A 23,747-nucleotide genomic window follows, 5' to 3' on the forward strand; every position below is an offset into this window, starting at 1 on the left:
TGAATTCATATCAAGGTTGGGTGACATAAGCTTTTGTCATCCGAAAAAAAGAGACAAAATCGCGGTTGTTAACTGCAGACCTTGGAGCAAAAATACGCCAAGCCCAAAGATCAATAATCTACAGTTAAAAATAGCATATATGGAAAATTAACCATATGTGTGTGTATGCCATTACTAAATAATAATTAAATAATAACATACATTATATACAATTTGATATTTGATGAATTGTCAACAGATGTTCTGCTACAATAAGTATATTTTATTTATTTTAATGACAGTAATATATAAAATTAATGTATTCGAGAAATTAATAACAAATAATTCCACAGTAAGTTAATTTATAAGAATATATTGTGCTTAATTGAAAAGATCGGTTTCAAGTTCTTCAAAACATCTCTCATTAATATTTCATGCAGTTAAAAAGTGGGTCATCCTAGAAACTATACACACCCATATCTCTCTGAAATTACTCAGACAAAGAGCGCCGTAATCATTGTCGTAAATTGTGCTCTGTACATTTCGTTATGATCCGACGAGCATTATCCAAGCGTTGTCGCAGCATTGTCTCAATAATTGCTTCCTGTCGTGAAAATGATTTCCTCAAATGTTTTGATCGGACAGATTTGTATTCTATAGTATCTCGTAAACTAGCTTTGAGAAACATTCCAGAGATACCGTAATTCCAACTATACTCTACTGTGAGTATGTATGTGTGCCTGTTATATATCAAAATTCTATTTTGCTCATTTCTTTCTGTCGCGAATATTCTTTCATCAGTTAAATCCAGGTTTAGATTTAAGTGAATATATTAATCTTCAATGCGAATTCAATTTCGCCACATGAATGTCCGTCATCCGTCCCTCGGACATTGTGCGTCATAGATGTTGGAAATACATTTTTTTTCTCTTTTACGAAATGGTAACGTGGATATCGCACGTTCGGAGGACTTTCTCCCGAGCCGTGCTCGGGTCGCGTTGGTATGTGTGCACGAAGATCCGGTATTCTTGGCATACAACGTACCAGTCTGGAACAGTTACCGTAGCCTCGGAGGAGCAATTAGACTCCCGCGATTAAGCTCTAATCTCTTGGATTCCGCACGGCTGAAACTCGTCTTCGGATTACTGTGAAATGTAGCACCCGCGCGCGGATACACGGACTTATGAAACGTGCGCGTTGCATCTGAATCCGTGTCCTTTGCATCACGCGATGCAATGTTTTCGAATCGATTATATATTTATATCGAACCGCACATGTATACAAACGCATATTAAACGATCTTTCCGTAAATAGGAAGGCTTTTAATCTCCAGAATCGCATTCCATTTCTTTTTTCTACAATAAAGCACGTCATGATAAAGTCGTATCAATTAAATGTCTAAATAATATTAACATGTTGACATACGAAATATATTATATTATTAAAAATTATATATAACTTAGTGTAAATGTTATAAATATACTCCTGGACAAAATTAACGCATAATTTTTTTTCTCACTTTTTCTTTAAAATTTTTCGTTAAAATTTAAATATCAGCTTTTAAAGAAAAAGTGAAAAAAAATATGCGTTAATTTTAATTTTAATTTTGTTCAAGAGTCATCATTCAGGATTTCATCAATTATTATTCTATACTTTATTCCTCTTATTAACTCTAAATTAAATTCATTATATGTGTACCCTTTAAATCAATTTATTTATTGAATTTATATTAATAATTTTATTTTATTAATATGAGCAGGAGCTCAAATTATTGAATATCCTTATATTCTTATCAGACAATTATTATCAATAATATACTTTATTTATTTTTTATTTTACATCTTATTATTAAAAATTTGAGATTTTATTTTATTTTATTAATATTAGTTAATGAACTTGATTAAAGTTTATATTTTGAAAATATAATAAAGAAATTTAAAATTTCTATTAACTTTAATTATAAATAAATATATATATATATATATATATATATATATATATATATATATATCAATTACCTATAATTTTATCAATTTTATATAATAATTAAACAATAATTGTCAATAAAAACTTAAAACCTAAAATAAAACAAATATACATTAAAACTAAAGGTAAAATAATTTTTCAACATAAACTTAGAAAACTTTATGCTAATGCGAAGGAATCTGGAGGCTGATCGATGTACGAAGACGCAAGTTGATTGACACTTTTCGAGGCGCCAAGGTAGATACGCAGAGGCATGCAGTCGTGCGAGTCTGACCGATTTCTTGTTCCGGTAACACCGGAATCGTAAGAATTCGACGACGGGTATCGAAACAACGAGTAGACCACGTCGATTTCGATCGCGGTGCCGCTCGACCGCACGCCCGGCGTCCGGCTAAGTCGAACGGGAGATTTAGTTGTGACACACTTTCGGATCACGATGCCGAGGAGGGCTTCTTCACGTACCGCGCCCACGAGATTAATATTACAAACTGCGTGTGATGCATCAGCATCTCGCACGAAGCGATTGATCCGCGATCGATCGTAACTTGTCATGTATAGACGGGGAAAAGAGCGTTCCTTTTTACGTGATTAATCGTCGCACGCTCGGTATTATTATGCAAAGACAGGTTAACCCACATATCGATGCGACGCGAGCTAGGAATCTTGATTAAAAAGTGGTACGTTGGCTTTTACGACGCGATTGATTGAAAAAATAAAATAGAGGGAAATGATTGAAACTCGACTTTCCTATATTCTGTGTCCAAATGTGTGAAAATTATGGCCCATAATTTATCTCTCGCTATTTACAAAATTTATAGCGTGTTCGAGGAATATTCATTTTCTGTGAACGAGAATAATCTACCTCATTTACATCGCTAACAGAAAACGAACATTTCGCGTATTTCGCGATATCGCGTTCTAATAAAATCGATAATCTTCGCGGGGATGTTTACGCGCGGCCAAACGTTTCGGATTCTCTCTGCAACGAGACAAACGGAGAGATCGCTCGAAGTAGGTACACACATCAACGACGGCATCTAATCGTGCCCGATTAGAGAGAAGATCTCTCGGACGATTCCGAAGACAATCGCTTTGTAAGCGTTTATTACAGGCAGCGACCGATGTAGCCGATGTATGGTACCTATACGGGCCCGTAATTTTGGGTCACCGAATCGCTGACTTTCTTCCATCTTTTCACTCGGGCTCGGGACGAGAGGGATGGTGGAGCGCGGAGTGCACTCGCCAAACCTTGACGAACGGCGGAAAAGAAACGACCGGTAATTACGGTGAGTGCGGGATAAATCTTCGTCGCGTTCGCGCCGCGTGACGTACGCGAATTCAAGAATCACGGCAAGCGTGCGATTGCAAGATGTATGCACTTGCGATGCAACTTTGCCGAGAATAAAAATTCGACGGCTGCGAAGGCGATCGATCGAACGAGATCGGGTGTATTTTTGTCTTTTTTTTTTTCAAAAAATTTCCCATTAAAATAAGATTGAAGCGCTCCTCTTTTTACTATGAATTTAAAGAAATCTTTTTTTTTATATAACATGAATCGCAAAAAATATCAATGAGACTTATAATCGATCGCTCTGTTATTTGTTTGATTTCTAATATCCTCGGTTCGAAGGAAGATTGCACTTTCTGGGACAATCCGTACAGATTCGAGATTCTTAGTATGTCAGTGTGCCTATATGCTAATCGCTCGACGATGAGAAGTTTAACGTGTAATATTCGTGTCTGGTGCGAATACGCTTCCACGCGAATACGCGCTCGTGTCAAATGTAAATTATCGTGTACGTCAGTAAATCCTTTGACGCGCGATTATCTTGCTCGCTTAACTCCTTCGCAATAACAACGAGTGGTGGAAAGTAGCCTCGTACATTTTCCCCACCCATCGCTCTGCGTGTATAATTGCACGTACACGCAATAAAATGATGCGGTGCTACAAAAATTTGCCTATCGACGGATATCATGTCGAAAAATTACACCCAATTAGCTAGCGTACACCGGCGTTTATTAAAAGAGCGGCTCATAAATATGGAAACGTGCTAATCTCGAAGCATTTTACAACATTCCGCGTCGGTTATTTTACCGTAAAAATCCATAAAAATGTTATCTCGCCCTAAATCGCATTTGAAATTTGCACATTGTGTTTGAAAAAAAAAACATACGCTTAAACATATATGTCGGCCAACTGTAGAGCACCGTGTACTTGTGAGCTTATGGCAAAACGGGCCAAAAAACTTGGACGTCATCTGCAAAATAGCTCGAGACGCAAGAACAGCTGTTATCTTTCGTTTCAATTTAAGTTTCACTGAAATTAGCCATCCGCGTAGAATAGTGTGTACCATTTCACGCAGCATTCACGCGGTAATATGACTAAGGAACGGATGCACCAGCGTTCTCTAACACTGGTTAACTAAATTTTCTCCGTTTCAGCCGCTATATTACATGTAGGACTGTAATTTAAAAAGGGATAGCGTGTCTGTAACCCGGGATTAGTGAACCCAGACTGCGGCTCAGTCCACGGAAGAGGATGGTATTTAGCAAAAGTAGGTATCTATGTCTGCCTAGTATATATAACACATCTTACGGTTCGCCAGTGAAATGTTATTATGATCGTTCTTATCGCAAAGTGACTCTTATCAAAGTGTGAGTTGTAATTTCTGCAGATTGCACAATATATCGTGCAGTTTCGTCGTCCTTCCATTAATTCGAATTAATCGAGATCTCTTTCTTCTCGTAATGACTCGCGGAACTTGATTTAATTTTGAATAACGGGAAGCCTGGTGCGAATCGGCCTTCTCTCGGTCGTTTTCATCGTGTCGGCTTCTTCTTCTGTAACGAATTCTGCGTAGTACTAGATGAATTTAATTGATTTCTATTCACATCAATGAACATGGGGATCTGATCTATGGAAAGCAAGCGACGACCGGATATATGAATTAATCGAGTTCGATAAAAAAAACTCCGAAGAAAGTTAGTCACGGTAATCATTAATATGGATCATTCGATCGTTAAAATAGACCGTATGTAGAATATACTAAAAACTGTGCGTACTTTCTCTTTAAAGAATGTCGTATTCAGCGAGTGAAGAAAAACGTTCTCTGTTCGTTCCCGGATTACGTTGACGTCATTAAAAAGCGTTCCATTTTCGCTTTTCTAATATCGGCACGATAACGATGTCGTTTAAGTCAGTCGACACATTCACTTTCACCACCCACGTGTCAATTTTCTATACTGTCAGCCGCCTACCGTCACGCATTTGCGTGACAATGACTCACTGTTGCGAAACCCCGTTTTTCGACAATGAATATTTCACCTCATATTTCGCTTTACGTGTGTATTCTTGGTTTAATAAAGACCCATAGTGAAAAAGATTTGAATCCGGTTCGTGGTTTTTTAACAGATATTATAAAACAAAGTTCTTTCCGCATTAATCCTTTTAGGGGGATTGTGCCCTAACCCTTCACCCTTTCAGAAGCTTAATTCAAATACCTTTCATTCTCCTTTGTGATTCAAAAACAGACTCAATCTTTTCTTCTTATTTATCACGTAAAAATCGCATTTATTGATAAAAATATCTCGTCTCCCTCTCTCTCACACACATGTAATCCATTTTCAAATAATAAAATTCATAAAAATGTAAAACCCGTATATCTGTTATAATACTTTCGATATATATTTTTAATCCGTGCATAAACGTTTGAGTGAAAGGAAAGACAATTCCCTGCTATTTTCATACCGCCTTGCGCATGACAATATCTATAAGCAGAACTACTGCTTGCTTTCACTTTTCACTTTTATCGTTTCGCCTCTTGCACGCCAATGGCATGCGACCACCGGAAATCCGGATATAGAATGACGTCAATGAATGATTACGATATCATTTTTTAAAATGGTCTACGCAAACTTTCAATCGAAATTGACAAGTTTATTTTTTTTAATTAATATAATCAATATAATACACATAATATTTTTATTTTTAATACTTGAATAATGTTTGACATTTTATAAACATGTAAATAGAGAGTGTGTAGATATTATTTAATAACTCTTTGTTTGCAATTTTTATTATAAAAAGCGCAAATTTATCTACGAAATAAGAATAATATTAATTTTATATTTAAAATTCATTCACACAAAGAATAATTACAATTTTCTCATAGAATCGAGCAACGTTGCATTGCTTTTTCACTCGAGTAAATCGAATCTCTTCAACAACAAGCTCGGCTACGTCCCTGAACTCACTTTCACCAGCTGCATCCTGCGTATCCAGAATCAAGATTCTACAAGTAAATAGGATAAGAGATACACAGAGATATACGATAAAATGCCCGCGCCCACTCTTTCTTCTTCTTCTTCTTCAACGCCTTTCATTTAAGATCACATTAAGAGTGGAACTCGCTCCTTTATACTTTATAAAAAGAATGGCCGAGAGCGGGTAAAGATTGCGTCGGCATTATTAAATTCTTTTGTCTTTTCAGTTGCGTTACACTTACTTCGAATTACGATACGAAAGAATAGTTTTCAAGGCAGTCATTTTACGCTGTCATCTCTTTTTACAGAGCAATGTTCATCGCGAAATAGACCATTAATCTCACGTTTGTCATTTACGAATAATTACTATCGCGTTTTAATATGATTGCAATATAATATATTTTTATTACAAATTTTTATTACAAATTTTTATTACAAATATAAAAGTAAATAATTATGTAAATGCAAGATGATATAGTAAAAAGAATATATTTTTCGAATATATCTATAATAATTAATTATCTTGATTTTTGCAACTTTTTTCATATTGTTCAATTTCATTAATGTTTTTTCTCCGCAGATTTCAAAAAAGATTAACTAGCTTGATCGAAAATATCTACTTACATTACTGAGTTACAACTCACCATCAGTGAAACTTACTGACGATAATTATATTCTTGTCATAACGAGGCGGATAAACTTGTTAGTATCGCGTAATAATAGCAGTAGGACAGTTATTATTACGAGTACTACAGTGATTATAGTATTTTGTCTTAAATATTATATTGAAATATTATATTGAAATATTATATTGAAATTATGAATCGACGATAAGGCCAAAAATGAAGCATATTCTTTCTTTACGTATCACGTATATATCATTGTGTTATGATTCAAAAAAAGCAGGAAAATATCGCTTAAAGAATAAAGAATTCAGTTTTTCCCTTATATAGAGATCTAAATAAATATATGTTATATAATATATATTATATCGTAATACATCAAGATTTTGATGAATTTTATTTTAATAAAATATTGTAAACTTTTCAAATGCCAAACTTGCGCACATTCTTCTTTTTAATAAATCTTCTTTAATAAATTTTTAATAAATCTTTTTAATATTTTTATGGGAACATCATTTTCTTTATTACAAATTAAATTATCTAAAGAATTATACATTATTACAATCGAAGGAATTATTAAGGGATTATGCAATTATTACAACTGGTTAATATCTTACGACATTTATTTCTCTCGATTGAACTTTCAACTATTGAAAGTACCGGACCTTTTTCAGTGCACTTACTATAAATTCCGTAATACGATCGACCTAGTGCATTCGCCAACAATAGCGTTGCAGTTGGCTTTTCTCGCAACGGAATTCGAGCCGCATCGATACTGCGGGGAGAATCGCATCTAGCACTCCCGCAGCTTTTGCGAAGTGCATCCGGAATCGATTGGCGCCCGGCATTCGCAAACAGAATATTCGCTCACTGACGGCTAGATACGTTCTATCCTATCCATCAATTTGAACGGACCATAATCGCTCACTCGCAAATTCCCTTCGTGCACATTAACGCGTTATACATTTAGTATACGCTCACGATAATTGTGTATCTTTCTTATCTTTTCACAGGATAATCATGTATTGAAACGAACGTTTTTTCAATTAAATAATCTACGATTCTTATTTTAAAATAGCACACATATATTTGTAAAGAGTACTTTAAATTCTATTAAAATCTAATTTTCCATTGATGTATATAATTTTATTAATTATGCAAAAAATTATATTTTCTTATTGTTTTATTATAAATACTTATTAAAAAAAAAACAATTTATTTAAAAATATCAAGAATTATCAGTTCCAGATTAATTATTACGAAAATATTGCACGTAATAAAATGAAATTTCAGCATAAGAAAAATGAATCAAAGGTTGCCAAAATACACATTGATTCGCACCATCAAATTTTCTTGGAAACAAATGATAGATGTCTAGTACACCAGTAGCTAATTACCAACGCATTATTACCGTCGGTGCATCGCGTTTAGATCACGGTGACTTGCGAAATCTGTATCAGTCCGACCAACACGGAGAGGACGCTCTGATTCCTCAAGCAATCAGAACATGGCGATCGGCGACGTTCTCTGGCCCCGAACGGGTTACAATCGGGAACCCGAAACCCGTCGGGGCCATCAGTCAGCTGCAATTTTCCAAAGTGTAACTAGCGGACGTATCGAATCGGATATATCGAAAGGTGTATCACCGCGAAGGTTCAACCTTCGAGAGGTAATCGGTGAAACTCGTCGGCCTGCACCCATGAGAGCCCAAGATACGCGTTTACGACTTCGAGGTATCAATTCTCTCAGGTGTTTGTCCGATCTCAGGGATATTTTACTGCACGGTCGCTCGTGGATTATCGACCTGGCGCAAGCGAGTGGTGCACGCTTCGTACACATGGTTTATGGATCGTGGCCCATACTCGGATGTACCGTCGGATACTCGGCCAATGGAACGTTCCGAATAATACTTTTAGTTATACGTTGGCCGATTAACAAAAATCAGGACGAGATGAGAGACCGTTTTTAGCATCGATAACAGCGGATTATTAATATCCTTGGAATGGTTACGATATGGACACCAATTCGATCAAATAAAATTTAAAAGCAACGATTTGATCCATTTTCCAGGAATAATACGCAAGATTATATCTATCTCGATATTGTTAGCATCGAAGATTAAGTTTATTTAATTATCAACTAAAGGGAATAATTTTATAAATGGAAAAGTATCAAACACGCTGTAGATTTTCCCAGAAAAAAAACCTGAACTAGATTTTATATTTATACCTTTCTCAACAAAGTAAAAATGAATAGCATCATAAGAAGATCCATACTTTAAACTTGGACAAATTTGTTACTGATAAATTCACATACTTCTACACAAAATTTACATCTATATTCACGGGTTAATTTAACGATAAAATAATAATACAGCTCTCTGACTAAGTTTACTCATGAAGATCAAAGATAGCGTCATCTGGAATTGACAATAATTACGCTAAATACGCTAATAACGCTAACACTGATCTTTAGAGCGGCATTTTCGTCCACCGTGCATCATCCTAGAGATGACGAGCGGGGGAAACCACGATCTCGACGATACATCCGATCTCGAGTACACCCCGCCGCGCTCGGTTCTCGCGTGAACGCACGAGCGGCACGAGGAGAAAGTTTCTCGGAGCCAGGAAGTGAAGTAGGCCACGACTTTGACCGTTCGCAAGGTCCATACTCTCGTGGCACGCCACTTTGTAGTGTCTCGTTCCTTCTCCGGCCTACAACACCGAGCCCGTGTGTGTCGCGCGCGCGTGTTTGTAACGTCGCCGCACAATCATCCGGCGATGTGGTATGCGGATCGACGAACTCTCTTCCATCGTCTCGATATTCTTTCTCTACAGGGTGGCCCAGAAAAGGTGGAAATCAGTAGCAGGAACATATTCTTTGACCAACGTTCAGCCGACTTTCCCTTGACGGAAATTTCAACCGAGCCCAGATTACTCGGAGCATCTCAATTTTATAGATTCCAGATACCTCTCTTGTAATGCAAATAAGCATCGCGGCGTGTTTACTCTCAATTTTCGTTTCATTTATTTGAAAGACTAGAATTTTAATTTAATTTTCAATGTGAAATGACAATAAATCATTCAGTTTACACTCACGTTTAAAAAATCGCAATCGCGCTTGTTAAACAAAAGAAATATTTTCGACTATTATGCTCGGGAAAATTTATGCTCGGCGCAGAGGTGATAATGTATTCTATTACGATTTTAATTGAAACGCACTGTAGCCGCGGTTATAAGCCTGGGCAAGCGTTGCCTATTGAATTTGTATGATAAACGGAGCCCTTTAATCGAAATTATTTATTATAGTATCGCGTCGCGACGATGAGCCGCATAAATAACGTGTCCTCGTAAAACGAGGAGGATATATTTCGTATTTGCGTTAATGTCCTGCTAAAAATACGTAAATCCAATAATATCCTTCATAATGTTATTTTGCTACGGCATATAATATATTTTGTAATTTAATCTAATTATGCTGAAAGTGAGAATTTTGCTTAAGCAGCAATATCAAATTAATTAAATATTAAAATTAATATAGTAAAATTAATGTAAGAAAAATGTAATCTTTTTTACAAATAATTTAGTTAAAATTAAATTAGTACAAGAGTTTTTTTCTACTTGATTAGACTATATATAATCTAGTGTAATCATGTACGTCAACAAATCTATTAAGGTTGATATATTAATTTTCATTCAATGTCACATGCTAAACATTAATACCACAGCAACTATTTAATGCACATCAACCATATAGGATATTGAAAAATTTATAATTATATACACGTATAATTATACATATTTTATAATGTGTATCATTACATTTACATATATTTTTAATTATATAATTTTATCACCTATATTTTGAAAGAGATATAATTAACAATTTAGCTCTATGAAACGATAATAAGCTACTTTACACGTCCGCAAGACGGGTTTTCCTAACCATTAGCTTTTTTCCTTCAATTATGCAAGACAGAAACGCGACAAAAGGAACAACAAATCAGTTAACAAGACGTACAACCTAAAGCCTCTTACGTCAATTGCTTGTTGCAATGATACGTTTCCATTGTGCTGCCTGCGGTTAGAACGTGTAAAACTGAATTGTCTCTGCCGATAGCGAATTGGTCATAAAATACTATTTTCAAATACGTCAATTGGACATTACATACACGCTCACCCGACTAGGTCAAGGCTGTTTTTCCATCCGTTAAAAGCGCGCGCTCGTAGAGAGTGCCACTTGTCGTTTCATATAATAATCCCATTATATATTCAAATCTCCAATATATGCTTCAAATTTTCAAATAACAAGATATCACATTTTTAGGTTCATTATTAAATTTTCAAAGAACATTTAGCTCATTACAAAAAAAATCTATTTCTTTAATTTCTTTTAATCCCAGCATTATGTTTTACATCTGATACGTGAGAGAAATTTTTGTAATATAATTTTATAATTTTAATAATTTTAAATATTAATTATTAATTATTAATTATTAAATATTTATTATTAATAATTTTTGTAATAAAGTTTATAATGTAAAGTTGACACGTATGGAATCAACAGGAAGATTTCTACTTGGACTGAAAGGGCAGTTTTCTTCAGTTCATTGCCCTCCCGCTTGCTGGGATAATTGTACGCTGTCTTGCTTGCCTTGTTACCTGGTTCTGGATGATAAATACCGTTCCATTTTCCGATCATATTTCGTCGAGTGCAACTAGCGTTAAGGAATCACCAAAGTCATTGTACCGAGCTATTTCTTTTCATTATCCGCTCTTCCGTTCAAAGTAATCATCATTTGCATGTGCCTTGGATGACGTCAAATCTTTGCAGCGAGTCTTAAACTATGCAAGATAACATACGCTGCAAGGGTGGCAACAACAAGGAAGCCGGCAATAAAACGGTACACGGTTCAATTTCTTACGCATCAAGTCACACGATAAATGTAAGAGTGACGTCACGATAAGAAAGTCGCGGCCGCATTTGTGCAAACAAGTTGGAAATATATGTTAAGTAGGTTCCAAACAATGCCCTCATTTGCCAAATATATTCGATAAAAGTATGCCGTATTTATTTAACAATCTTTATTTTATCATCATGTGTTCTCAGTCTAAAATGTCACTCATCCTCGAATTACGATACGAATTCGCTGTTATTTTAATTCGTTATAATTCAATATTTAAAGAAAATTTTGAGATACAACTCGTTAGAAGATACATAAACATTAACAAGGAAAAGAGATATCATACACGTACTTATAGCTTTAAAAAGTCAACGGTTACGGTAAACGCGTGAAAAATAGGATAAACGCAAGATGAGCAAAAAGCACTTTGCGATCAAGAAATCATGTTCAATATTCACGAATCGGTCACGCTTTGCCGCCCAGATCGATCGCAGCATCTTTCTGATCGGCCATACTTTCTCCGCGCAGACTCTTGCCAGAAATTGGCAATTATCACCCAGCGATCCGGACTCATCATTCACTTAATAGGAGGACTAAGAGGGAGATCGAGAAACAGATCTAGATTTTTTTCGCTGTTGATTTGATTGATTCGCTATTATATGATTATTGCACAGCTAATCTCTACACTATTTAATAAATTTATTTAGTAAAAATTTAAATTTTAATTAATTTAAATTTATTTAATAAATATGTATATTTTTAATTAATTTAAATTTCTTTAATAAATGTATATATTTTATATCCGAAAGCTACATAAGTATATCAACGTAAATCAAATAGCATGATATTTCACCTCTATTTTAATGGAAAAAATATTCTCTGTAATATTATACATTAAATTAATTTTAGTAAAAAATGTATATTAATAGAAGAAGATTAAGTTTTTCTACTCGTTTCGAAAATTTAAAATTCACACCAATGTAAATAACTTGATGTATGAAAATTAAAGCTATATAATAATATCCAAAATCCTTCCATATATTTCGATAATAGATTCAATAAAAAAAAAGTGTCACTGCAAACATTTTATAATAATTCAAAATTAATTCCCTTTGTGTTGTTACAAAATATTTTCTATTATTTATATAAAATATTATAACACAAAACAATAATTTATTATGATATTTAATGATACTCTGATTATTTTATTGTATATTCTTCAGCAAATAATTTTGGATGCCAAGGAAAATGGAATCCTAGTAAAGTACTAAATCGGATTGAGAGGATAAAATCACGAGTCGCTATCTCTTTGCGGACAAATGTCGGTTCAACGCACCTGTTAGAATCGCGCCGAGAAAGGGCCCGAAAAACAAGAAGAGATTCGCGCAACGTTTATATCGTGATTACGTCCCCGCGTCGCGGCGTCCTCCTTTTCGCGTGGCGTGGTATAGTTGGCAACACTAGTTAACGCTCACGCACTTGCATCGACGATCGGCCACCGGTGAGTGATAATCGCGGAGTAGGTCACCGGAACAGCGCCTTTAGCGATCTGCGTTCTTCGCCACCTTTGCGCCGCTTGCGCGCGCGAGCGCGATCGTACACTAGCGTATCCTTGAGTGACGCATACTGCAATTTCACATGTCGCACATGCACGTTAGATGTGTGCGACTATAGAGAAGAGATATTAATTAGACGCGAGCCTTTTAAAGCAATTTCCATCATCAGCGAGCCGAAGATGAGTTACATCTCGAGAGCAAAACAACCTAGCGGTTTGCGTCCTCCTTCAATATAATAGACGCAAAATCGATCAGTTAAATCGTATCTAATAAAGCATTTTAAAATTTGCAAAATGCATCAATTCCGATCATCAGAAATTTAATATAAAAACCTAATGTTGTTTATATATATAGAGTTAACTTTATAAATAGCATACATAAATGATTCAAATGGTTTCTTAAAAAATTGAACAGAAAATACCATTTTTTTTAATCGTCATAAATTGCCCAAGAAACATGACTTTATGCTTTATTTTTACATAATACGATTTTATATTATATTTCAGAGCATTTATGTTTAACCAATTTTCTGATTGATTTTTTATCTTTTTTATTTGAAACCCCTGATATGATTCAACATTGTTTAAAATCATTTTTGTATTGAAACGATCATCGCTATTGTGTTATATACAGTTGCTGCTTCAAACACACACGTTATATTAAAAACGCGTTTTATTGCTTTAAGCGATTTTGCATCATCAAGATAGGCCTAGCTTTAGATTACGTTTCATTGTCATTAGAAGAGAAAATCGCACTTCCCGCATAAAGTCTCCAGGCACCATTAACACGGTCTCTCTGATTGTAATTAACCTCCGTCTACTAAGAAGACAAATACGAGCAATTGTTAGAACTATAAGAAGCTGAAACGTGAGCTAAAACCGAGATAAAAACCGAGAGAAGTCATCCGTGTGATGGGAAATGCGACAATATCTTTATACAGGAAGTGCTCATAATTCACGATTTCAGATATTCAGGAGAAAATTTTAAAAACATTGTTTTTCCGACTTGATAGTAATCTAATCTAAAGAGCACTGAACGTTCCAATTGTATTATACAAGTAAAAATTATATTCCTTTATAATTTTTTATTTAAAATTGTAAATAATAATGCATGAAAAATAAATATCCAAATATATTAAATTTAGATTTTTAATACATTATATTAAATTAAATATTAAATTAAATTAAATTAAATATTATATTAAATTTAGATTTTTAGATTTATTGATATATCGAATCATTATTTTCTCTTATATTCAACTTAAAAAAAATCTTTTATTTATAAAAAATTAACAACATAATTAATGGCAAAATTAACGGCTTAATAAAAAATTTCAATCATTAAAGGTATTTCTGTAACTAACTAGAACTGTCGATTTGTTTTTATAAGAAAGACAAACTGTCGATTTCTTTTTACAAGAAAGACAAACAAACTTAAACTAATTGGCTGAATTTTATTGCGGTGGTGACTTTTATTTATTTTTTACTTAATTATCGCCGCGTTTTACTATCCGAGTACTGCTGCAAATTTGACGATCCGCGAAGAAATGAACGAGCTTAATGGCCGCAAACTAAAATTAGTGTGAATCATTAAGTAACAGATTAGTGCAGATCGAAAATTGCGAGCGTAATTATCAGCTAATTAGCGCATTTCGCTCGCATAACTCGTTACATCTATATGATAGTAATATTACCGTGATATAAGCATAGCGTGTGCGTAATTCGATGAAAAAAAAAGATTTATAATGTTCGTAAATCACTCGAGAAATCCTTTTGAAACGTTTCTTAAAAAGCGAACATTCTCGCAGATTTATCTTTCTCCGAAATACTATTTTTTCTCAAAAATTTTAATCTAATAAATATTTGTTATATTTTACATTAAATTATCTTCTTAACACGAAAATAACAAAAATATAACAATCAAAAATACCGTACGTTAATCGGAAATAATTGATACAAGGAAAAATATGTAGAAATATATGGAATCATGTTGAAAGGCGCCAAATAACATAGGAAATCGCAAACGTAAAACTAACTCTCCGTAAAGGAGTAAAAAGCTACTATTTTTAACACAATATTCACGGATATGAAATTCGCGATCGAACGAACGAGTCTTCAGCAGCAACGACGTGCATAACGTTGATTCTGCTGAAACTGTCAATATACGAGACGCAGGATGTGCATTCAGTGCCTCAGGGTATCACGGAAAACGTATGGGAAATTTTACAGAGAATATTGTGAATGTACGCATACTTTGTTATAACGTAAAATTCGATTGTACTGTGAAATTGTATATTTGAAGTCGAAATTCGACGGCTAGTATTTCAAAAATTCGGTCGTAAAAGTTTGTAATTTTATTCGTCTCATTTTTATCAAAGAGCTGAAAAATATTATATATCCGTACGCGTGTGTGAAATACGTATATTTTTACATATAACATGTGACGTTTATTATCACTCTAAAAATTAATATCATTAATAAAGATAGAGAGTGTGAGTGTAAAATTATATATTACATATTACTTTATCTGCATCTTACATGCGCTTTTGTATTATTTCTCATATAATATCGGCAATAAACACTGTTAAATGTAAATAAAAAGACTGTTATGCAACATTCATAATCATAATTATATACCGAGAAGGTAATCACTCAAGATAACGTCCCGCAGAATATATACGACTAAATACATTATCATAGAAGAGTACGATGACCGAGGATCCAAGACTATGTTAGATTAAGGTAATGAGGTCGCGTGTCACCAATAGCAGCAGGATGGTTACATGTGGATATGTTGGAAAATTGTGCAGCTTCCGACATTCCATCGATCAAGGAATCAATGAATAATCGTTTTTGAATGTCGAAAGCCGGTGTTACTCCGGGATAAAATCATTAATTTCACGATATATTCTTTTTTTCGACTGCGTCGCTATTTTAGAGAATACAATCGAAAGACATATCGATACTTGCAAGTAGCACAAGAGAACAAATATGCAAATAAATAAATAAAAAAGAGATAATATGTTACAAAATATCCTCGATGGTAGTTGATCTTTCTTGGTCGTTATTATCGTTATATGAAGCTTAAAAGCCGCCTGTAACACGCGGTATAATTCATTCCTCTCATCCTTCTATTTCATTAACCGATGGCTTCCTATAATCTTGGGATAAATGACGTTTACCTGCTTTTTTCTGGTCTATTAAGTGAACCGATAACGGCAAAACACGCGGATGCAGAAGAAACGGACGGATGACACAATCGCGATCATTAATCATACCATCGACATCGTCCATCGCACGCTCGCGGCCACCCATTAAATATGGAGGTGTATAATCGGTACCGGTTGCAAACGCACGCGGGTAGTTTCTCGCAATTAGGATCAGGTGCGAAGTGTGTTAAGTATCCTAGAACGTCCTCGTACAAGTCTATACCCTGCGCAGAAGGGAGCAGGGATATGTCTGGGAATTATGCGCGTCGAGCGCCGGGTATTTAGCTCGCAAAAAAAAGAGGGAAAAAAAGGAAGAAAATCTCCGCCGCATTCAAATCACGCAGGTTGGATTCGTGAGGTAATTAACCCAATTCTCGAGCTAGCGCGAGGAAAATATTAAGCAAATAAAAGGGGAAGGGAATCGCCACGGAATACAGATCCCGCGGGCAGATATCGCCCGCCTGGCTTTCTAAAAGCGCCAAAGCGTTTCGAACATTCGGCCGACCCTAATTGGATATCTAACGTCACGTAGGCCGTTAGAACGCACGAGTATTTTAATAGCTCGGAATTGGACCGATCAATTTTATTCCGTGACTTGGGAATAAAACGAAAGAGAAATGTATGACATTTTCTTCCCAAAGTATAGCACATTTAAGCGGATCTTTGAACGCTGTCATTAAAATAATGCGCGCTTATTAGAATCGAATATATTATATATTCGTTGTGATAAAAGTAACAGTAATGAAAATTATGGACGGAATGTATCGTTTAAAGATCCGCCATTTTACGGAAACGAAATAAATAACAGAGAACCTAAGAAACCTTTTAAATATTCAAAAAACAACTCTCGTATATGCAATTTTTAAAAATCGTCTCTTTAAAATCATATTTTTAACACAAAGGACCGAATATCCAATAATACGAAGGCGAGATATTTTCAAATATCTCAAAAGTTCTTGAGGCTCCTCATGTTTAGAACATTAAAACCTTACCTTAAAATAGCCACTTCGTAAATACTCGATCACGATATCCGCCGAGACGCCGTGATTTCGAAACATCGTCGTCATCGAACACGTAACGGTGTACATCACTTAAACTCATTGAGTCCAAATAGCAGTTAACACGCTCAAATAACTCTTCTATTACATAAATAATATTCCGTATATATATCGCGGACACGTTTCGCGCGCGGCCTTGAAGGCAACAAACAATCGAGAACGGAATGTCATCCGCGAGACGAGGTCGACGGAGCGCACCCAGCGCCCCCACACGCGGCGTCGTCCAATAGGAACGCGAGGCGCGATCGCGGCGCCCAATCGCGACGCATCGGAGCCGGCGCCAGCCAATCACGCGCCTCCGATTTCCGCGAGTCGAGTTTCCCGCCTTAGATCCTTCCCCTAGTTCGTGACGGCGCTTTGGATTCAAATCGGCCGCCCGCGCGGCACGCCAATCGCCGCGCGCCGCCGCGACAGTTCGCGTCGCGCGCCTGCCAATCGTCCGTGATGCTGCACGCGAGGACTGTCGTGACAACATGTCGCGTCGCAGAAACTCGGTTGGCGCGTCTACGCCGGATCACCGCATCCCATGGGGAGTCGAGGCGTGCGGTGGGCGACCGCGCCCTCAATCGCGGTCCAGTGTCGCGCGAAGTTTTGCGCGAAAATTATCTGAAGATGTTCGACAAGTGCAAGTGTGAGTACCGAACGTCCGCGGCCATGCCAATGTCGTGCGCGTCGTTGACGTCCGTCTAGATACGTCCGTCTCGCTCGCACATTCTGAGCGCGCGCACGCGCGCTCGCGGCGCATGCGCGTCGCGCGTTCGAGGTATCGATAAGACGCGCGCGCGCGACCTTGACACAACGCGCACGCCGAAGAAATTATTTTTACTGGGCACGCGGATCATCACCCCTCGAGGGGGATGGGGGGGAGGAAGATGCACCGTTACGTATCTTTAGGAAAGAAGGGCCAAGATTTAATCGTCGCGAAATTTTGATGCGGATGAGAGAGAGAGACGTTTCGTTATTATGTAGAATTTGGCGACTGAAGAGATTTATCGCGATTCTCTGGCATGTTGCCGAGTATTTTGCCACGTGAGAGTAACTATTAACGTGCAAGATTAGTCTTTTCCTGTTATTCGTAACGTACTTTTGAAGAATGTACGATATTATCGCTTTCGCGATTATTGTAAACGATCTTTTTCCTCCTTTAAATGCGGATGTCTCGAATTACAAATGCCCATTTTTTGTCACTTATATAATTAGGAAATTAATTAATGCGTGTATATTATTATTCATAAATTCGCGGAGCGTCGATAAATTGTAGAAGTGGAAAGTTTTAGCAAGAAAAGCATTTTGTCCGATGCACATTCACATAAATTTGTTACGGGTGCGAAAAACATGACATAATGCACACCGCAAGATTTAAGATAAGATATCTCTCGTATCTCTGCCAACCGTTTGCGTTGACAAACTTATTGGTGATATTATATTTATAGTTATAAACTGACGATATATATATAAGACGTGCTAAATCACATCAAGTAAATTATTCGAGGGAACAGATAAAAATAAAAGAGTACATAAATTATTGATGAGATTCTCTATCTTTTCCCACTACTTTTCAGCTCATCAGGATATTTATCTTCATTAATTAGCTCGCGATGGCGCCGAAAAAAGCGATATAAAGAGGCCGCGTAGGGAGGACAGAGGGGGAACAACGGAGACAGATTAGATTTAGATCGCAGATCGGTTTCTCCCCCCCTCTCTCCCTTCCCACGGCACGACGAAAGCAGAGACGAATGTATAGGCAGAAAAATCTAGGACAGTGAAAATCAGCTTGTATATTTGTAGAATGAAACGAGAGCACCGCGCGAATTGATCGCCAGTTAGGTCTGAAAAAGTAATAACTGTAGTTCTCATATCATTCCAATTAAGGACTTTAATTCGCATTGAATTAAGATCGAGAACAATAGCGATGTATTAAAAAGATTCCATATTTTTTTTTCGAGAGAGAAACGTACAAAATAATTCTATATTACATTAATTATATTATATTAATAATTATAATAATTATAATATAATTATATTAATATTTATTTAATATTATATTATTTATTGCAGATTATATACACAGTTTTTATTGCACCAGATTAGATGCAATATTCATTATCTATAAAAAATATTGATAATTTATTTATATCGTTGCAATTTTAGCGAAGAAACTCCCTCAAGATGTGAATCCGAAGGGTGTATTTGCCTGCAATGAACTCGACTTAAAAGAAGTTCAGGTCTATGGATTTGATTACGATTATACGCTGGCCTGTTACAAGCCATCCATGGATTATTTGCTTTACAATCTGGGACGCGATATGCTCATTAAAAAATACAAGGTCTTTATCTTTCTGTGATAATCGATTGATTAAAATATAATAAAAATATAATAGTATTTATATAATTTATTAGACTCGTATACAATTTCTTGTTCTTCTTTAAATATAAATAACTTTTCTTAAAATTACAATTCACATATCGTAATGATATAATTGAAAAAATATATTTTTATTAGAAATATCTTTAATCACAAATATTTTTAATTATAGATAGAAAAAAATGCGTATACATATGTAGATGTGTATCACTAGCTATCATATCCAACATCTATTTTATTTAAGAAATTATTATTTAATAATATAAGTATAGAGTTTGTTGGAAATATAATTTCTATATTTTGTCGAGACGAGAAAGCATTAAGAAAGAATTAAAAGTAAAAGTATACAGAACTTTGTCCCACTTGCCTTCATCTTAAAGGACAGTTACTCAGAATTTCTGCCGAAATCAAAAGATAATTACATTTCCGATTAGAATTTCATCTTGAACTTTGCTTAAACTCATTTAATTGCCCTTTCCAGTATCCAGAGGGAATTGCCAATCTAGAATACAGAGAAAATTTTACCGTCCGCGGCCTCCATTACGACATCGAAAAGGGTCTCCTGCTGAAGCTCGACAGCTTCTTGCAAATTCAATTGGGTGCCGTTTATCGTGGTTTGCATCCTGTACCCGACGACGAGGTCCTCCGAGTCTACAAAAATAGGATAATACCGATAGCTTATGTGGAGGCGCCACACAAGCACTCTTACGTAAGTTTGTTATTGAATGAAAGAATTGCAAATATCAATAAATAAAATTAAAAATATAACACATCAAGAGAGTAAGTACATGTAACAGGAAATATGCGTATTCCTCAACAGAAGCAATGCATGATTTGCTTAAAATCCTAAAAATATATAAAATTGTTTCATTTATAAGTTGACAAAATTTTGACTTTTTTAATCATCAAAAGTTTTCCCTTAAAATTTCTTTTTTTCATGAGACGAAAAGAAATAATGATTTTTGCAAAATTCAAAATTCATTGTTTTCATAAAAAGAAGATCCTTTAAAATATACTAAAAATATTTAACCTTCTCTATTTGCATTATCAACATGTGTGTTTTTGATGATGGATTGTTTTATGCAGAAAATGAGTATATATTCATATTTGCGATATATAAAAAAATTTTTTAAAAGATTCTAATTGCACATTTTGTTTTTTCTTTAAGAATATTGTACATCGCGCGAAAATGGTTCAACTAGCCGATTTGTTTTCCGTGCCGGAAATGTGTTTATTGTGCAACGTTACGGAATATTTTCTGCAGAATCACATTGATTATCATCCAGAGATATTATTTAGAGATGTTAAGGTAAATTATCTTGACGTAGCCAATATAATCCTGCTAATTGTTTATACAATTTATTTTATACAATCTCTAGAATTCTGTGCAAAGCTGCCATCCTATAATGCATCAACTAGTGGTGGAAAATGTGTCCGAGTATCTAGAACAGAATAAAGATTTGAGGAGATTTTTCGAGCGACTTCAAAAAGCCAACAAGAAAATGTTCTTGGTCACAAACAGTCCTTTCCATTTTGTGTATGTTTTTCAAATATTAATAATTTTAATTTAGATAATTAATTCAGATATTTATCAGAATATAACAACAATAAAACAATTCTTAATGTTTTGCAGTAATAAGGGTATGCAATTTTTGGTCGGTGAAAATTGGAAAGACTATTTCGATGTAGTGATTGTTCAAGCAAGGAAACCAAAATTTTTTACAGACGAATCGCGCCCTTTGAGAATTTACGATGAAGTTAAACAAACGCAATTATGGGATCGAGTCACTAAACTCAACAAGGGTGTTATATATCTTGAAGTGAGTCTCTCTGTTTGATATCTTAAAAATTTACATCCTTGAGACACATTACATTATACATTTTTAATAATTGAATGAATTATTTTAGGGAACAGTTAAACAGCTTCAAGATATGACTGGATGGCGAGGACATCAAGTGTTATATTTTGGCGATCATCCATACAGCGATTTGGCGGATGTAACTTTAGAACATGGTTGGCGAACGGGTGCGATAATCAAAGAATTAACGGTAATTTAAGCAAAATTTTTACTAATTATTTCTGATAAAACTTTCGGATAATACTAATTTAGTATCAAGCAAAAATATTAAAAATTGAAATTAATTTAATATAAATTTGTTTTTTGAAATTAATTTCATATAAATATAATATACAAAGCATAAAAAATTACATATTATATTACAGCACGAAATCGAAACCTTGAACGATCCAAAGTTTAAAGAAAACGCTAACTGGCTTCAGATGTTAACTGGTGTAATCGAGGAACATCAAGATTATGAAGGGGCCGAAGTACAAGAAGAGCTAGATAAATGGATGAAGGAACGAGATCAATTGAGAAACGAGACCAAATCGGTCTTCAACAAACAATTTGGCTCAGTATTTAGATCATATCACAACCCGACTTATTTTTCCAGAAGACTGTTCAGATTTGCCGACATTTACATGGGCTCAATCACAAATCTTTTAGAATATTCCACGAGTCATACATTCTATCCTAGAAGAGGTGTAATGCCTCATGAATATACCAGTTACTTTATGTAAAGCTTTAGTATTTTAAAAAATAAATACTTATTGTTCTTATGTGAGTAGCAAACGCTTTTGGAGCGTACAATCAAAATATTTCGCATTAAATGTTGAATCGATAATAATAGGTTTTCAATTATGAGAAAAAACTGATTTATTTAATGTCATAATATAGAAGTTTATAATTTCGAAACGATGAGGACTTGCCTCACACATATATACCACCACCTTAATAGGTATATGTATGCATAATTATATACATACATGCAATGTAAATCTATATCGATCAACGTTAATGTGCTTTTACAGCCACATAGTTATAACTAATTTGCATTGGAATATAATGTATGTAAATGCGATGAAATGAGCTATATAGATTACGAAGGCTCTTATATTATTATTATTATTACCATGACAATAGCCATATTATGTAAAATGATGTGATATATCACATTGTAAAATACATAGAATAGGAAATGAAGTAAGAGCTATAGACAAGAGAGCGTAGCTATAAGCAAAATATTATTAAACTATGAAACTCGTCAAATATTTTAAGTACTAATAGTTACTAGTTTATTGTTAGAAAATTATGTAAAGAGAAGAGATAAATCATGTCTAGCAAGCTTTTGCGCGATAGATATGGCTTTTAAAGAAATGCCAATTTATAACAGTCATGTTGATATTCAATTATTTTTGCAATAAGATTTACATTTGTTGTTAAAGCATAATAAATTTAAAGTTTAATTTGTGTATAATGAATCTATGAATATGACATATATGTAAACAGGAAGTACAAATATATCATGCGCATACATGTTATCAATTCTTAACCAGGATTTGTATAAACTAAATTGAAATTTACGTGTGTGTGTGCTATTATTAGCTATCTATTTAAATTCCTGTATAACTTTTCTTATCTTCTTTTACACGAAAATGCGGAAATAAATAAAAATAAATTTTTGATGAATATTTAAATATACCAATAAAAGAAATTACATTATTTGTCATATTCTATAGAATGATTTGTGTATGTGTGTGTGTGTGTGTGTGTGTTATTATATACTGTACTACTCAGATATATTTGTTAAGATAACGTTGCGTTCAAACATTTTAGTCATTATTAAATGAAAAAACTGCTGATTCCTATGATAAATATATTTATCTAATGTATTTATAGATTAAATGTATCACTGTTATCAAATATACTTTTATTTTCTCATACTGCTAACGAGATCCTAATACA

At 34.7% G+C, this 23,747-nt stretch overlaps 2 protein-coding genes across 3 annotated transcripts in view; one reads left to right on the forward strand and one right to left on the reverse strand.

Annotated features, from left to right (window-relative positions):
- Positions 1-17,664, reverse strand: part of Dyl (transmembrane protein dusky-like) — a 45,110-nt gene extending 27,446 nt beyond the window's left edge. Inside the window, exon 1 of one of the 2 annotated variants that reach the window (XM_083084544.1) lies at positions 17,511-17,639. The gene's annotated coding sequence lies outside the window, so the exon portion shown is untranslated. Of the gene's footprint in view, positions 1-17,510 lie in introns of both variants that reach the window. The other variant, XM_083084541.1, reaches the window with a different exon arrangement.
- A 306-nt stretch (positions 17,665-17,970) lies between these two features.
- Nt5c (5' nucleotidase C) lies at positions 17,971-23,259 on the forward strand. The gene is made up of 8 exons (XM_083084001.1): positions 17,971-18,207; positions 19,728-19,903; positions 20,423-20,650; positions 21,110-21,250; positions 21,321-21,478; positions 21,575-21,761; positions 21,850-21,990; positions 22,166-23,259. Exons 1-8 carry the CDS (start codon positions 18,021-18,023, stop codon positions 22,520-22,522), a joined length of 1,575 nt encoding a protein of 524 aa, XP_082940127.1. The 5' UTR covers positions 17,971-18,020; the 3' UTR covers positions 22,523-23,259.
- The last annotated feature ends 488 nt before the right edge of the window (positions 23,260-23,747 follow it).

The sequence above is a fragment of the Camponotus vicinus genome, unplaced genomic scaffold (genome assembly GCF_025532165.1).
Source record: "Camponotus vicinus isolate PSW18456_S1 unplaced genomic scaffold, iyCamVici1.0 SCAF_12, whole genome shotgun sequence".
Classification (NCBI taxonomy): Eukaryota; Metazoa; Arthropoda; class Insecta; order Hymenoptera; family Formicidae; genus Camponotus; species Camponotus vicinus.

What these genes read in the sequence shown, in the direction of transcription:
- Nt5c (XM_083084001.1), top strand. Translation starts at nt 18,021, where the DNA reads ATGCTGCACGCGAGGACTGTCGTGACAACATGTCGCGTCGCAGAAACT. An exon ending in TGCTCATTAAAAAATACAAG is followed by an intron (nt 19,904 to 20,422) that starts GTCTTTATCTTT and finishes TGCCCTTTCCAG; the next exon opens with TATCCAGAGGGAATTGCCAA. An exon ending in CGATAATCAAAGAATTAACG is followed by an intron (nt 21,991 to 22,165) that starts GTAATTTAAGCA and finishes ATTATATTACAG; the next exon opens with CACGAAATCGAAACCTTGAA.